Source organism: Mastigoproctus giganteus, chromosome 13 (assembly GCF_048544385.1).
Source record: "Mastigoproctus giganteus isolate SK-2022 chromosome 13, ASM4854438v1, whole genome shotgun sequence".
Classification (NCBI taxonomy): Eukaryota; Metazoa; Arthropoda; class Arachnida; order Uropygi; family Thelyphonidae; genus Mastigoproctus; species Mastigoproctus giganteus.
In genome coordinates, this window is record NC_143587.1 from 105,645,946 (window position 1) to 105,662,543 (window position 16,598).

The 16,598-nt window shown below is 37.1% G+C and overlaps 1 protein-coding gene across 2 annotated transcripts in view; it reads left to right on the forward strand.

The window, feature by feature from the left end:
• The window catches only part of Nup205 (nuclear pore complex protein Nup205), a 738,550-nt gene that overhangs the window by 427,152 nt on the left and 294,800 nt on the right, over positions 1-16,598 (forward strand). For both annotated transcript variants that reach the window (XM_090387115.1, XM_090387116.1), the window contains exon 24: positions 3,766-3,843. In XM_090387115.1, the coding sequence (XP_090243241.1) occupies positions 3,766-3,843 (78 nt within the window). The remainder of the gene's footprint in view (positions 1-3,765; positions 3,844-16,598) is intronic.

A 16,598-nucleotide genomic window follows, 5' to 3' on the forward strand; every position in this document is an offset into this window, starting at 1 on the left:
CCCAATTTCAAGTCCGGACGGTCTGTAACAGCCAAATCATCTGCTTGCACCTTTACGATGGTGGGACTGTTAGTAATCCTGGGTATAAACCTTGGGCACAAGCACCCTGTAGGTGACCACCCAAATGTGGACCAACATAAGCAGGGGGTTGAGGGGTGGTGCCCAAAAGTGCAAAAACATCTAAACCTCCCAATCACTTCCTAGTTCATTTCACAAATATACATAGTCTCAGTTCTAATCTCAATGATGTCCGTTTCCACTTGCAGTCTGCCAAACCCCATGTACTTTTTCTGAGAGAATCTCAGTTATTGGTTGATTCAACTACTGCTCATCTCAGTTGCCCAAATTATTCGCATGATTCGTATGATTCCTTTTGCCTCAAAGGTGGTACTTGTGCGTATGTCCATTCCGATATTCCCTGTCAGAGACTTGGTAATTTTGAAATCTCCTCTTTTTGATCTTATCTGGCTTAAAATCTCTCTACCTAATTGTGTCAAATTCATCTGTTGTCTCTACTGTTCTCCCAACTCCACTAATCACTTGGAGTTCTTTGACTTCCTCTGTTTGCAACTTGACTTTCTCCAGTCCAAATTTCTTAAGAGTGAGGTAATTTTCCTTGGGGATTTTTATGTTCACAACTCCAGCTGGCTTCTGTTTTCTAGGCACACTCACACAGCTGGTCGAGATGCTGAGGCTTTTGCAGTTACTAACGACCTTGCACAGATTGTTCTTTTACCTACCAGAATACCGGACAATTGTAACCATACAGCCAACATGCTTGATCTTTTTTCTCACAAACAACTCTTTTAAGTACATGGTCGAAGTGAGTGGTCCTTTAGGCACCTGAGATCACAACTTGGTGATAATCTCTTCTCCAATGGAGCCTTTATCTCATTTTGCATTCTGTTTGGCATTACAAGAATGCAAAATGGGTTGACCTGTGAGTTTTCTTTTCTTAGTCGGATTACTGTTTCAAAACTTCTGAAGTCAACATTTTCTCAGATCATGTCAGTGAAATTATTCTTCTAGGAATGGAGTCGTTTATTCCACACGCCACCTTAAAATTTCGCCCCTTTATCTAAATCTTGGTTTTCCGATAAATATGCTAAGGCTATTGAAGAAGAATGTTGCATATCGTAATTGGCTTGTTTCCAATTCTTCAGTTTCATTTTCTGCCTACACCAAAGCTCGCAACAATTGTAAAGCAGTTATTAATCAGCCCAAACTAGATTTTGAACAGGCTAAAAGTAGAAAACTTCCTTCTTGCCCTAATGGTAGCCAAGAATTTGTCTCTTGCCAAAGCTATTGGCCACAACTTTTGCCCATCTCTACTCCTACCTCTGTCAAAACCAGTTGGTTCTGTTGTCACTTCAGCCAAGGATAAAACTGACCTGCTAGCATTCCATTTTTCTTCCAAATCCTGTATTAATGATCTTGGTAAAACACCTCCCACCATTCCCAACACGTTCCATTCAATGCTTCCTATGGTCTTTGGTCAAAAGGATGCCAGAAGGATTTTGACAAATCTTGATGCTAAAAAAGGTCCTGTTGGTATTTCTCCACTTGTTCTCAAAACCTGTGCTCCTGAACTTACTCCTGTTCTTTGCCACTTTTTTTCTCTTTTTTATTCCAAAGGTGTTTTCCCCTCTGCTTGGGAATTTGCTCATATCCAGCAAGTTCCTAAAAAGGGTGACAAATCCCTCCCATCCAATTATCATCCCCTTCTATTCTTTCTAATGTAATGGAGAAATCAATTAATTGCCAACTCTTGAACTACCTAGAAACCTTCCTTCTGATCAACGATTGCCAGTATGGATTCCGCCAGTGTCGATTCACTGGTGATATTCTGGCTTATTATCCATTTATGGATAAATTCCGTGAAACACATGCAGTTGCTCTTGATATCTCAAAGGCTTTTGATCGTGTTTGGCATAAAGGTCTTCTAAACAAGCTTGCATCTTATGGTTTGCCAACTGTTTTTTGTAATTGGTTATCCAGTTTTCCCCCTGATCGCTCGCTGAGGGTGATGGTAGATGGCTCTCTGTCTTCAACTTCTCCACTAATGCTTGTTTACCCCAAAGTTCTGTTCTGTCTCCCACTTTTTTTCCTTTTGTATATTAATGACCTTCTTCCCTTGACTGGAAATCTTATCCATAGTTTTGCCAAATGATAGCATTTTCCACTTTGAAAAATCTTGGCCTGCTCAATCAGCTTCAACTTCTTAAATATCTGCTACCAATTCCTTAAATGCCGATCTCCGGGTAATTCTCCAGTGGGACATAAACAACTTAGTTGATTTCAGTCCTTCTAAAACTCGGTCTTGTCTTATATATCTCACAAAAAGGATTCCTCTCTTTCTATGATTATCTTTGGTGACACTCCAATTTCTAGGCAAGATGATATATCTGTTTTGGGGATTACCCTGACTTCTAATCTCTCTTGACACAAGCACATTACAAATATTGATTCCTGTTCATCTAAAAAACTTGGTTTTTTCTTTCATTCTCGGCGTTACTGTTCTTCCAAACTTCACTCTGTACAAATCACAAATCCGCCCTACTTTGGAATATTGTTCCCACATCTGGGGTGGTGCCCCCAAAACCTCTCTCAGGCTTCTAGATTCCATTCAGAAGACGGCAGTTAGGTTAATTAATGACTCACCTCTAACAGTCTCTCTACTCTCTGTCTCGTAGACGTACTGTTTCTGCTGCATGACTTTTCTACAGATACATCCATGGGCACTGTTCTTCTGAATTGGCTTCTATAATTCCCACTCTCTCTTTCAAAACAGAGAGTGGGAATTATAGAACACATGCTGCCCCCAGCCAACATCCATTTACTGCCCAACTTAAAACTCACAGAACCAACTTTCATCTTCTTCGTTTATTCATTCAACTGCCGTTTTCTGGAACAACCTTCCTTCATACGTATTTCCTTAAAATTACAGTCTATAGAAGTTCAAGTCTAATGTCAACAAATATCTACCTTCGTCTTCTCAACCTCCAACCCAATCATGGTACTAAGTAATGCCCTAGGTTCTAATACCTCTCGTGTTTTGGGGTTTTCATGAAAAAAAATAAGCTAACTTTTTTTTTTTTCTTCTGCAACAATTCCTTCTACTCGTCTGTTCTTCGGGAAACCTTTCCTTCTTTCATATGCATTTTCTGGAAAATACAATCTACCAAAATTCTAATTTAATATCAATTAAGTTTCATAATTTCTCTCAACAATATATTCATTAAAACTAGGGTGCTCTTGGTTCCATTAATCTTTTATGTTTGAGGTTAGCATAAAAAAGGAAAATACTTTTGTGACAATGTGCCAAAATAAAAATGCTTGTCACGAGTTATCATAAGCTTATTGATCAGTGTCTCATATGATAGCTGATGGTAGTATTTTGCATGCAGAAGAATGGAGGAAGTTTATTGTCTAAATTTGTCTCCACTGAAACCTCTAACTAGAATTTAAAAAGAATTGATTGTAGTGAATTGTTATATCTTATTGAGCATAACTTTTAATTTTTATTAAAATTAATTTTTTTAAATAAATTAATTTTTAAAATTAATTTTATTTTTGCTGTAGTCTACAATTCATAACTTTATCTTAAGATGGTTACAATTTCCTTCTTTCCTAATTAGGAATTCAAGAAGAATAAAAATCATTATAAGAAAGTTGTCATGGATCATTTCCGTATACTATAATTTATTATTTTGATCTGTGTATGTGTTTTGAGGTGTTTTAAGAATATTTTTTATTTTTTTAAAGGCATAACTGATGGTGCACTGCATAGTACAAGTGTGACAAATTTCATTTCACAGACTACATGTGTGAGACCTATATCAGGTAAATAGTAGTAGTCACTTTAAATATTTTAATTAGTAGAGGAATATACTTTTGAATGGTCATCTGTAATGTGATATTTGTCGTATATAATAGGAACATATTGCACAATACATTGCTCACTGTATAGACTTTGTATTTTAATGAAACATATTTTGAACAGTCTCTGGCATTATTTACTGTAAAAAAAAAAATAAATGTAATTTGTCTTCTTTCATTCACCACTACATTTTACTCAGTTGCTATTATATTGAACATTTTTCCTTTGCTTAACAAGGCAAGAGAGAAATGATGAGTAAGCAACAACAAAGACTTACAACTTGAATCCTATCCAGTTACTTTCCACTACAACTTTAGGTTTTTGGTCTGATATTTGATAAAAAATTTAATTTTTTAGAGGATCAAACATACATAGTTATACCATGATAAATACATTTATTTTTCCATATAACATTATATAAAATGCCCTGTCTGTCTTGGTCACAAGCAAGTTCAGGTTCACTTTACTGAGGTGGCAGGTAAAAGGTAATGTTATTCTCTAAAATAAATATATTTATTATGATGTAATAGTGTTTAATTTCCAGATTGATAACTTCCATGAGGAATTTGACTCCTTTAAAATGTGTGATCAATTTGGGCAAGGATTTATTTGAATTTATTTAGATTTAGGATTGGATCTAGACAAAACTTAATGAAACATATTACCATGGCAGTTTACAGTACAGTTTGCTAATATAAAGTTGTTACCCACTTGAGTGCCTTCTCTAAGCAGCTACTCAAGATGGATTGCACTCATTTTTTGTTCTATGGTAAAGAGAATATATAATAAGAGCATAATTTCCCATGTTTGCTTGGTGGTACCCTAGTCATGAACAGTGGTCATCCAAAAAAGTTTCTTGCATATATACTATGTATGGCATTATCAACATAAGCAGTTATTATAAATGATATACAACAACCTTTATTAGTATCTATCTGCATATCAATCTGAGCTAGGCTTATTGATTGTCAGCTTTAAAAAAAATAAGTGAATCACCTGATTTCTTTCAGGTATCTGTCCAAATTTCCCTTTAATTTACGTATGCGCTCTCGCTCGCTCGCTCTCGCTCTCTCTCTCTCTCTCTCTCTCTCTCTCTTCTCCCCCCCCCCTTTAAGCTTTGGGTATCAGGTGAGTCTTGAGATCAAGTGATTTTTGATGGGCTGTGAGTGTATTAGAGAGTAAAGTTTATATCCTTTTCTGAGGGTTTTTTTTTTTTTGTAATATTATAAGAGTTCTCTTTTCTATACAATAAGGAATTACAGAGTTTGTTTATGTATGGGTAATGCACACATCATTTCTACTACCAAGTAAGTTTTAATGCATTGTTTTAATTATATTTCATATTGTGAATACCTCACAATGAGTTGTCATGGTATTGCACTACCTCAAATAAGTAATGTTTCACCTATGGAGAAGACTAATGTTACTTATTCTCGGCAGATACCACCACCACCTAGAAGACTGCACTGTTTCGAAGCTTGTTAGCTTCTCATCTGTGGGTGGGCAGGTACCCTGTTGTTGCAATAGTGACAACCTAGCTATGAAGTATTACTCCACACTATGAGAAATGCCTGATGGTGTAAATATCTTGTAGATTAAACCACTTACAGTAAACCATCAGGCATCTCTCATATTGTGGAGTTATACTTCATAAATGGGTTGCCACTATTGCAACAACAGGTTACTGCATTCTCCTGATGAATCTGAATTTAACATCTGCTTCTGCTGGATCCCAAGCCACATTGGATTAAGGAAAAAAATTAGCTGATGATTCTACAAAATCAGCCACTACAGACTACAAAATCAGCCCATACAGACTACAGTCAAACAATCTGCACTAAATTCTATTCCCAATGGCAAGTTTCTTTGCTTAGACAAACTTTGACCAAATTAAAACAGATTTAGCCTATAATTAAGCAGTGGTAGGTCATTCAGTGCAGGATTCAAAGAGAGGATGTTGTTCTTGTTTGGCTGTGCATAGGACCTAGTCATCTTACAAATTGTTTTCTGATGGGAGACAAGTGACCCTCCTATATGTAAGTATTACAATACCATTCTGATGATTTTACACATTTTGATAGTGTCCTTGAGAAATATGAAAAAACAGGTAAGATTTTATATGACCTATTTTTAAAAGGTCAGATAAAATATAAGCTTATTTAAATATATTATATTATATTATATTATATTATATTTAAATAGGGAATTTTAACTAATAAAACTTTAAACTATAAGTTTATAATTTTAATTGGATTACATTCTGACATGTTAACCTATCAATAGAATGGGCATTTTGACTTGGCACATTATGGTTTAAGCTGCTGTTGTGCCATAAAATTTAAAATAACCAACAAATAAACTAAAAGGTGAAGTAGTAAGTGTGTGAGCTAACAGTAGTAAGTGTATGAGTGATACATATTAAAAAGACAATAACAAAGAAAGATGTCATTTTTACTTCAATGCAGGGTCTGTAAATATTACATTAAATAATCTTTCTCTACATCAGTCAGTAAAAGCAAGATATTTAAATTGCAAAACATAAATGCCCATAAATACTAAATCTAATGTGTTATAATTGTCACCAATATGGACACTTTCTTGCAGTATGTCAGGGGGAACCTATCTCCACATTGTGGACAGATGAGTTTACCCCTGCCTCCACCTTTGCATTTCCGCTGCTTCTCTTGTTTGCCCAGACTGCTGGGGAAATCACTCTGCTTTTTCTAAGACACATGAAAGGTAGATTTTGCAAAAAATGCAGAATTACAAAATAGAAAATAGTGCCCTATCTGGAAACAAGAAAACAGATACCTCCAAATAAACTAAACTTTCGCATTCTTATGCTTCATCAGTGAAATAAAAGTAGACTGAAGCCATCCAAACTGAGGTAGCCATACCTCCAAATCAAACTTTAGAAAACTTTAGCCATTGCAGAATAAGCCATGTGATATTAAGTTATAAAGTGTAATAGCCAAGAATTGCATTACAGGAAACAACCTGCACTTAAAAGCAGGAAAATTCCATACTTGACATACAGAAACCACCAGAATTGACATCTTCAAAGGCAAAGAAGACAGAATCTGTGATGGTGGCACTCACTATGGCCACAGATGCCGATGCACCTAATAAATCCCAAATGAAACAAACAAACAGAATCTGTGAATCAATCTGAACATAGATGAAATAGATATTGATGTTTGGTGGTGGGGTGAGAATGTGCTAGAACTTCACCCCAAAGAATGTTTTGGGACACTTCATTCTGTTTTCTGAAGAAATAGAAACCAAATATGATTATTTCAAAAAAGCAGTTGGAATGAACAAATAGATCAAGATCGAAATAACATGACTTATTATACAGTGGAACTGTTGTAGGCTTTGAAGAAGTCAGATGGAATAAAAGACGTTAACCAGTAATATAAACCAATCATCATATATCTTGAAGAGATCCATCTAATGCCCTAATCTTTGAAAGAACATGATCGTTCAAAAGAAATTTCAAAACTATACACTTGTCCAGAAAGACAAATATACCAGTTAAACAAATATCATTACAAACTAACCTAGTAGCAGTGAGAGCAGTCATTGTAATTTCTATTACAATTGCATCACTGTATTTTCCACCCAGTCTTCCACTCTCCAGATTGGAATTAAACTTGATATACAATACTGGAACAACCATGCAATATAGCTCCAAACAACCTTCTATCTTATGGGAATTGATTGCCCATCATCCTTTGTGTTAATGTACTCACCTGAATAGTACAGGTAATAGTACATATGATCAGCACCTGAATTTAATGAACACAGTCACACCTAAACCAGTTTGATTACAGATACTACTTCTACAGTAAACTAATTAGTATGATCATCATTTACCCAACACAGAATGGTCTGTCTTAAATGATTCTGAAGCAGTGATTATTTTCCAATAATATGTTCTGTTTAAATCGATTGCATATAATATAAAAAGCTAAGGCTGATTTGGAGAAAGGTAAAGGAAAATTCTTGGATCACATTTGCATTTACACTTGCTTGGAATGCTCGTCGTGGTTTTTTCTAAATGTGGATTTTGAATGGCAAATATCCAAGCATACAAACTGCAATATTCCATTGAAAAGGACTGGACATATCCTTAAGAGATAAAAATAATTAGAAAATTTGGCTATTCCTTTTGCTACTGTACCAACATGTACAAGCCACCCTCTGCGATTTTCAAAGATTTAAAGTACAAGCTGAATGAAACACGTTGAAATTCTCAACTGCTATAGCTCACTCATACAATTTGTCAATTATATACTTACAACTGTTTCAAATGTGACTGAGAGAACTTCGGGTCTAGATGGTATTTATAATACCATGATACAACATCTAAATTCTGATTCTCTGTGTATACTGTCTTTATATCAGTAACTTTTTCTAATTAACTTGTATCCATTCACATGGTGAAATGGTTTAGACCTTACTAGTAAGTGATGCTGTTCTTTATATGAACATCAGTTATTATCTTTCTTGGCTACAAATTATTCTTGCATTTCCCTAACATAGAAAATATCCTTCTTATATGTATAATTATTCCCCATTTCATTGACCAACTACTTAGGTAAAGTCTTTGAATGAATGGTGCTTAAGAGATCTAGATAGTTGCTGGAGAAAGAAAATCATTTAACCTTGACCTACATTACAAAGTTTAAACTAATATAAGAAATACATTTATTAGAATACATAATGTGGCAATAGTAAATATACATCTTGAGAAGGTTTTGTAACAACACAAAGATTCAGAATCCAGCAAAATTTATTTGAGGATAACTTCCATAATTTATAGAAAATTCCTTTCTTTAATATATATTATATAAAGGTTGTTTATCTGCAATGCATGCACAACAGGAATGAGTCCCCCAAGGCTCCATATTAAGGCAACTCTCTTTGCCCATTGGGTGAACAATATCACAAAGGTTATACCATCTTCATTAATAATTTTTATTTATGTAGATGATCTTTCCATCTCAATTAAATCATGAACATAATTGAGTATAAACTTCAACTATCCAAAAAATTAAATAAATAAAAATGTGGACAAGAAATATTGGAATAGCATATCTGAGAAAAAAATCAATGGTTATACACTTCTGTAAAATTTGTGCCCTTCATCTCAAACCAGCTGTATTTTTAAATAAATTTTCATTGCTTGTTCAAAATTTATCTTTTAATCCAAATTTTTATCCAAAATTTAATCTTGGATAATACACTGAACTTACATGAACATATACTAAGGTTTCAAAGTAATTTCCCATCAATATTTAACTAACATCTTACTTTCCCAGAGAATCTTCAAAAGCTTGGAGAGCCAATTGATATGAATTGTTACAGTTATATAACAGTATAATCTAGGTTAGTTTGGATCTCCCGTATATGCTATCACCTTTGTGATACATGCATGGTTTGCATGTTACAGCAATAGTAGGATACCATTCACCACATATCTATCTCTTCACATAGCCTTTGGCATTTTTAGAACTCCAATTTACAGCCTGAATGCAGATGCAATTGAGCCTTTATGACATCTTTGGCGAGATTATATGCAAATAATTGATGTTATATTTTCATTGCATGTGTGTAGTGAAAATATAATATCAATTATAACATAAAAATATAATATCAATTATAACATAAAAATATAATATATGTCAATTAACAATAACAAATAACAAACCAAATAACAATAACAGCTCACAGTTCATCCAAGTTGGGGAAATAGAGTTCCATCATGTGACATAAATTCAAAACCTCCTTTGCTGCTGAATATCTGAATATGCCTTCATCTACTCTTCTGCCTCCGCTTTGTAAGGTATCTGTCAGATGCTTTACAGAGTGGAGGCAAAAAGGTCATATTCCCATTTGTTATGCAGCAGTTCCACACAGTGCATAGCCTTGAAAATAGAAACAGTTATCAGATTTATATGTATAAATTAATATTGAACAGCTTGGAAGGTTTGGCAGTAGTTTTATCTGGAACCAACTATATTTCTCTTCTTCCCTCTTGTTTTTTTATACTTTTATAGCAGAACTAGATTCTTTTAAACTAGTAGGCACCATTTCCTGCCCTCATGCCACCTCTTATTGCAGTACTGGCTCTACAGAACAGTATATGCTCCTTATGCCCATTGATTCAACATTATGAGAATCAACTCTGCAATTTTTCAAAAAAAAAATAAAATAAATAAAATAAGTTGCTATTTGTTGGATTTCTAGCAATGTTGGAATCTCAGGAAATGATCATGAAGATAAAGCTGCAAACAGTCCACATCATGAAATGTGATAACTTTCACTTTCTGCTTTTACAGATTATAGTTCTTTCATCCTACCCTATTTCCATTTAGTCATAGCTTTTGGAGAAAGGAGCTGTGCAGCAAACTTGGCAAAATAAAAAGAGCTTTGTGTTTATGGCATTCTGGTTCAATGACACATAGATGGGAAGAAGTTATACTGATAAGATTGCATATTAGGCATAATTTTCGTCACACAAATATTTGCTTTCAGGAGAAGATCCTTTGCTCTGTTCTGTCTGTCAGATACAACTTGTGCAGTACAAGTGTTTAGGGTCATCAGTACTGGTTGTTTCCCACAATTCGCGATGAGTTCTGTTGTGTTGAATACAGGACTCTGTAAAGGCTAGATAGTATGAGTGACGTGGTTTATTTTGTGCAGTGTAGGGTCATGTTGTTTGTCTGACCTCTTAATCTAGGGGCCCCATAGAACACCACTGGCCGCTAGTTACCATACCAGCACAGGAAGCCGGTAGTATGGATTAAGTTCTCTAGCTGGGTGAACACTGGTTTGTCTCAGCTTACTAGGGAGAACCAAAAAAAAAATCTGAAGTTTTTATTGGAAAGGAGTGTGGGGGGGGACTAGTGTAAGGTTGGGAGTGTTCAGATACATGCAAAGAAGGTGGATGATGGGAAGATTTTCATCAGGAAAACAAAGGATAATGGGACATCCCTGTAGAGGAAGCCCATGGTCAACAGGGGGACTGTTGGGGGTAGTAGAGCCCACCAGGCAAAAGGATTTAGGCGCCTCCGTAGCCAGGTGGGAAGGAGCAGCAGTGCGTAGCACATGCTTCTTGATTAGACCGGGGTTCGAGCCCGTCACCACCAAATACGGAGGATGCGGAAAGGTCAGGGAATGACCACCGCATATTCCCAGAGCAATATGGCCTTAGTTGCTAATGCTCCTAAAAACCAAATAACAAACAAAGAAACAAAAGGATTTGGGATGAGAGGTGGAGAGGAAGTGGCCAGTGCCTGGATTTCAGGGTGGAATAAAGACATAGGGTCAGGATGTCCTGGGGGGGGGAAGAAGCACTGTGGGCACTCTGCAAACATGTAAGGATAAATCCCATGCTGGCCAGACTAGCTAGAGCCAGTGTCAGCAAATTCCTTGCCATGTCAGCAAGGTGGGGGAGGGGTTCTAAATAGATTACCTCCACTGCAGTCTAATTTTGGAAAGGGGGTTGTCAGAACAACACACTATGTGCACACCATCCACACACTCACCCTTCATATTTACATGTGCACAACACCTTTTTTAACATATAAGTATCAGTATATATAAGAAGACAGATACATTAGCAATAGTTAATTATTGGCAAATAAATTGATGCAAGAAAGCAAGCTTATACAGCATCAGCCAACAAAAAATAAATAAATAAAAATAATAATAATAATAAAATTAAAAAAAAGAGACCCTTCCCATTTCATCTCTTCATTAGCTCTAGTTCTTCCTTGAATTTTTTTTAAACTATCGGCTTCATTTATTTATTTGTCTTAATTTATTTTCCACAACAACAGATGGAAGTTTGTTCCATCAATCAACCACCCAGTGGTTAAATGCATACTTCTGCACATCTTTTCTGAAACTGTCCTTCCTGAGTTTGAATTTGTGCCACCTCGTGTGTGATCTGAGCAAGAGGAAGAATCTCATGAGCATTGAACTTGCTCAATCCATTTAAATCCTTAAACAGTTCAATCAGGTCACCTCGCAGGTACTTAGACTCTAGATGCTGTGAATTGCAGGACTGAAGCCTTTCTTGGTAAGAGTACCCCTTTATTCTCCTCACCAATCTTGTTGCCCTTCTCTGCACTTGTTCCAGCAGATCTACATCCTTCCAAAATGAGGCCTCCAGACCTGTATGCAGTACTCAAGATGTGGCCTAGCCATTGTCTTATACAATGGGATAATTACCTCCTTATCCCTGCTAGCAAAATTCCTGAAAATCATTGACAAAACTCCATGAGCTGCCCCAGCAGCCTGTCTGCATTGCTCAGAGAACTTCATATCCGACTGCACATTACCACCAGTTCTTTTTCATTTTCCACTACCATGAGTACTGGACATTTGGTATGCTACCCATCTGCCTAACTTTTATAGAACCTGTTGCAGTAGCTTACTGTCATTAACCTCCCTGCTAACCTTTGTATCATCTGCAGACATGAACATTAATTCTGATATGCATTCATCAGTATTAATGATAAATATAGAAAGCAACAATGGGCCCAATATTGAATCCTGGGATCGCCACTAATAACATTAGTCCATACGAAGAGCAGTGTCCATTGATTGCCACTCTTTGTCTCCTCTCCCTTTATCTATGGCAGCAACTTACCCTAATGCCACACTGCTCCAATTTGTACAGCAGTCTTTTATGTGCAACAGTATCAAAAGCTTTCCTGAAGTCCAAGTATATGATATCAAAATTATTTTTTGCATTCAGGTTCTTTGTTACTTTATAATAGTATCCAATTGAATTTCGCCAGATAAGATCACCCCTTGACAAACTCATGCTATGACTGGAGTATAGCTGAACTCTTGTGTAGATAGTCCTGCTTTACTTCTTTAACCAGTGATGCCGTATTTTCCCTGGAACAGAAGTTAAACTAACAGGTCTGTAATTACTTGTGTTACCCTCTGATCCACTGTTATGAATTATAAGAGCATCCAAGGATATTCTCATAATTATGGCTAAGGGTTTACTTACTTCCTTTGCTACCTCCCTTCATATAATTGGATAGATTCCACCCACCCTATGTCACAATCATTTATTTAGTTACCACCTAGCACATGCACCACTTGCCATTCATACCACAAATTACCCTACATTGATTTTTAAATATATATTTTTTTAACATTTTCAGAGTGCATAAAAGAAGTGCACTTAAATTGGCTTTCTCATTCATTCAACCAATCTCACACATACATTCCTCTCAATACTGCACTGAGTAGGACAGGCATACACTTTTTTTTTCTTTTTGTGCAGCTTAAGTGAACTCATTTCGCACCCAACACATGTACCAACCCATTAAAATGCAAAGCATACACCCTTACACTCTCACACACCCCACACTTACACACATATGCAATTATAGACCCTTGAACATTTATGCACATGCATACCCATGGACATGTGTAAACCAGTGTACATATACTCATACACATGTATATATGCACTTACTGTATTTAACAGATTAAGTTAATATGTAACTTACATCGATGAGCCAAAACATTATGACCAGTGAGTTGTTATGCAAATCGAAGCAACTGCAGGTGAACTACTGCACAGGTCGGGACACTTTATAAAAAACTCCTGATACTGAGCTCCATTAATCAGTGTTACTCTTGTTCTTCAGATGGGAAAGGCAGCGGACTTAAGCGAGTTTGGCAAAGGCCAAGTTGTAATGGTCAGACAACTGGGTCAGAGCATATCCAAAATGGCATGGCTGGTGGAGTGCTCATGGTCAGCTGTGGTTAGTACCTACCGAAAGTGGTCCGAGGAGGGGGGGGGGCACAAACCTCCAGCGAGGTGTTGAACGACCACAGCTCATCAATGCTCGAAGTGAGTGAAGGCTGTCCCGGATGGTATGTGGCAACAGAAGGGCAACTGTAGTGCGACTCACCAGTAATTGGAATGCTGGTGACGGGAGTAATGTGTCACAACACACGGTACATTGAACCCTGCTGAAAATGGGGCTGCGTAGCTGTAGGCCACTCAGAGTGCCCATGCTAACCATGGTTCACCGGCGACAGTACCTACAATGGGCATGCGAAACTGGACCTTGAGTGATTGGAAGAACGTCGTCTGGTCTGATGAATCACGTTTCCTGTTGCTCCATGTGGAAGGCCGGGTACATGTGCATCGTTTACCTGGAGAAGTGATGGTGCCTGGATGCACCTGGGACGAAAACAAGCTGCTGCTGCTGCTGATGGTGGTGGTTGTGGTGATGTGCTTTGGGCGATGTTCTGCTGGGATACCCTGGGTCTAGTCCTCTGTGTGTCGGGCACTCTGACATCTACCACCTACTTTAACATCACTGCTGACCATGTACATCCTTTCATGGCAACAGTCTTCCCCTTTGGCGGTGCTGTCTTTTAACAGGATAATGCGCCATGCCACACCTGGATTGTTTGAGACTGGTTTGTGGAACATAAAGAAAACTTCCAGGTATTGCTCTGGCCTCCAAATTCCACAATATCAATCCCATCGAGCATCTTTGGTTTGTGTTGGAACAGCAACTCCGATCTGCGCCGTTTCAATCAACCATGGACCTTAGAGGAGTTAAAGGATCTGCTGGTTATGTGTTGGTACCAGATAACATTTAGAAATCTTGTAGCATCCATGCCTCGCCAGGTAAAAACTGTTTTGGCTGCACGTGGAGGACCAACATCATATTAGGAGGTGGTCATTATGTTTTGGTTGATTGTTGCAATCTGTTACATACTAACTTACAACCTACACATAATGTAAACTCTTACATTCAATCTCAACTTGAAAGGCACAGGAACCCTATGTGTGCTCATTCATGCCCAGTACTTTCATTAGAATAAATTAGCATAATTCACTGTTCTCATAAACAATCATGTTAACATTGGGTGGGAAACACATTCCAACAGGCCAGTCTTTTCTTGATTTGTCTGCATGGGGACAGGACTACATGTGGGATAAGTCCTATTGTGAAGAAATGTAATCTGCTGAGATTAGTCTGTTGACTATTCTGTCAATTATAATTATAGAATAGTAAATAATTACTATTCTGTAATTATTTTCCACATTGAGTTGCCTGGTATACTGCAAAATCTGCTTGTGCATATTCCGTTAATTCCTTATAGTAGTTTTCTTCTCTTATAAATAGATACTTGTGATTTATTGGCAGAGGGGCTGCTGTCTTTGTAATGGGAACACTTCTCAAATTGTCATAATTCAGACAGTTGTACAACACCTGGGTCCAGTCATCATTTGTGCCATAGGTGCAGTAGGAGTTATCAGTTATGCCCAGTCACTAGAAAGGTGACATATAGTCCAGGGACATACTAAGGGATCTGGAACTTATCAGTAAAATTTCTGGTAAAACCTCTTTGTCACTTCACCTTTGGTCATTCGATTCCAGTCATCTTGCCATAGTTGCTATAGTTTGATTGCTGTTTGGTACCTTTTCTGCTCGATGTGATTTTCAAAATTTAGCATCCCCAAGAAAACGATTGATATTTGTTGCTTGAACCTGTAATAGAGACCATTTTTTATCATCTCCAGGTAGAGCAGTAGGATACCAGCCAATACTTGCAGGACATGGATACTCACAGTGCAACATGCTTTTGGTACTGTAAGGAACAGAATCCTTTGAGTGCTGTCTAATTTATTTTTGTTCCTGACTATGGCTGTCCTGTAATACCAGGTGGCAGTTCCATAAGCTATTACAGGGAGGAAGATGGTTTTTCTTTTTAGGCCCCAATCAGTTCTGCTGATTTAGGAAATCATGGGAGTATGGCTGCAGACCTTTGTGGCGAGAATGGAAAGAAGGATATCTTTTTGTTAAATATTGCACCTAGATGTTTCATTTTAGTTACTGCTTTGATTGGAGTTCCTGCTACTCTGACTACTGGTAAGCATTTGGCATCCAGTGTTCCTTTAAGGAGATTTTTTTTTTTTGCTGATATGATGAGCCTGTGGCTCTCGGTCCATCACTGCATACTCTTCATAACAGTATAGGCTTTCTCTTATAGTACCACTGTGGTGTTACCTTTAATGAGAAGGTAACATCAAAGTAGTACTAGAGGAGAAAGCATGGTATCATCTTTAATGAGAAGAACAGTCATCTGTGAAGGCAACCTTTTGAACTGGGTATTTACCATGTTCAAATACTCATCCAGTACTGTACGGCCCCAGCACTGACCCTTTTGGGTGGCCTTTAGTCATTGTGCACCTGATTTCTTGAAATCTTGTGTCCACATTGACCTATCTTTAAGTTTGATAATCCTTTATACATTGGTATAAATTATGGTGCATCCTACAAAGAATGCTGGGGCCAGCAAGTATCTTTCCTGTGTAGATTCAATAGTTGTCTTGATATACTACTTTGCATCCTGTGTGGATTGTCCTTTCCTTAAAACCGTATCATTTGTAAATTTGACTGTAAATATTTTCACTGATAGTGGGTCAGGAAGTCTAATTAAGAGCAATGAGTCTGTAGACCTTGGTTGATCACAAGGGTTTCTAAGGATTTTGAGAATTAATCTCAAGTTATCCTGTTTCTGGTTGCAGGAAAGGAAAGGAATGATTCCCACAGAGAGAGCCAGTTATTATGCAGTTCTAATAGGAGCAGATAGATGGCAAACTTTTTAATTGGCTCAACTATGAGATCATGGCCTGGGCATTTGTTTTCCCTGAGTT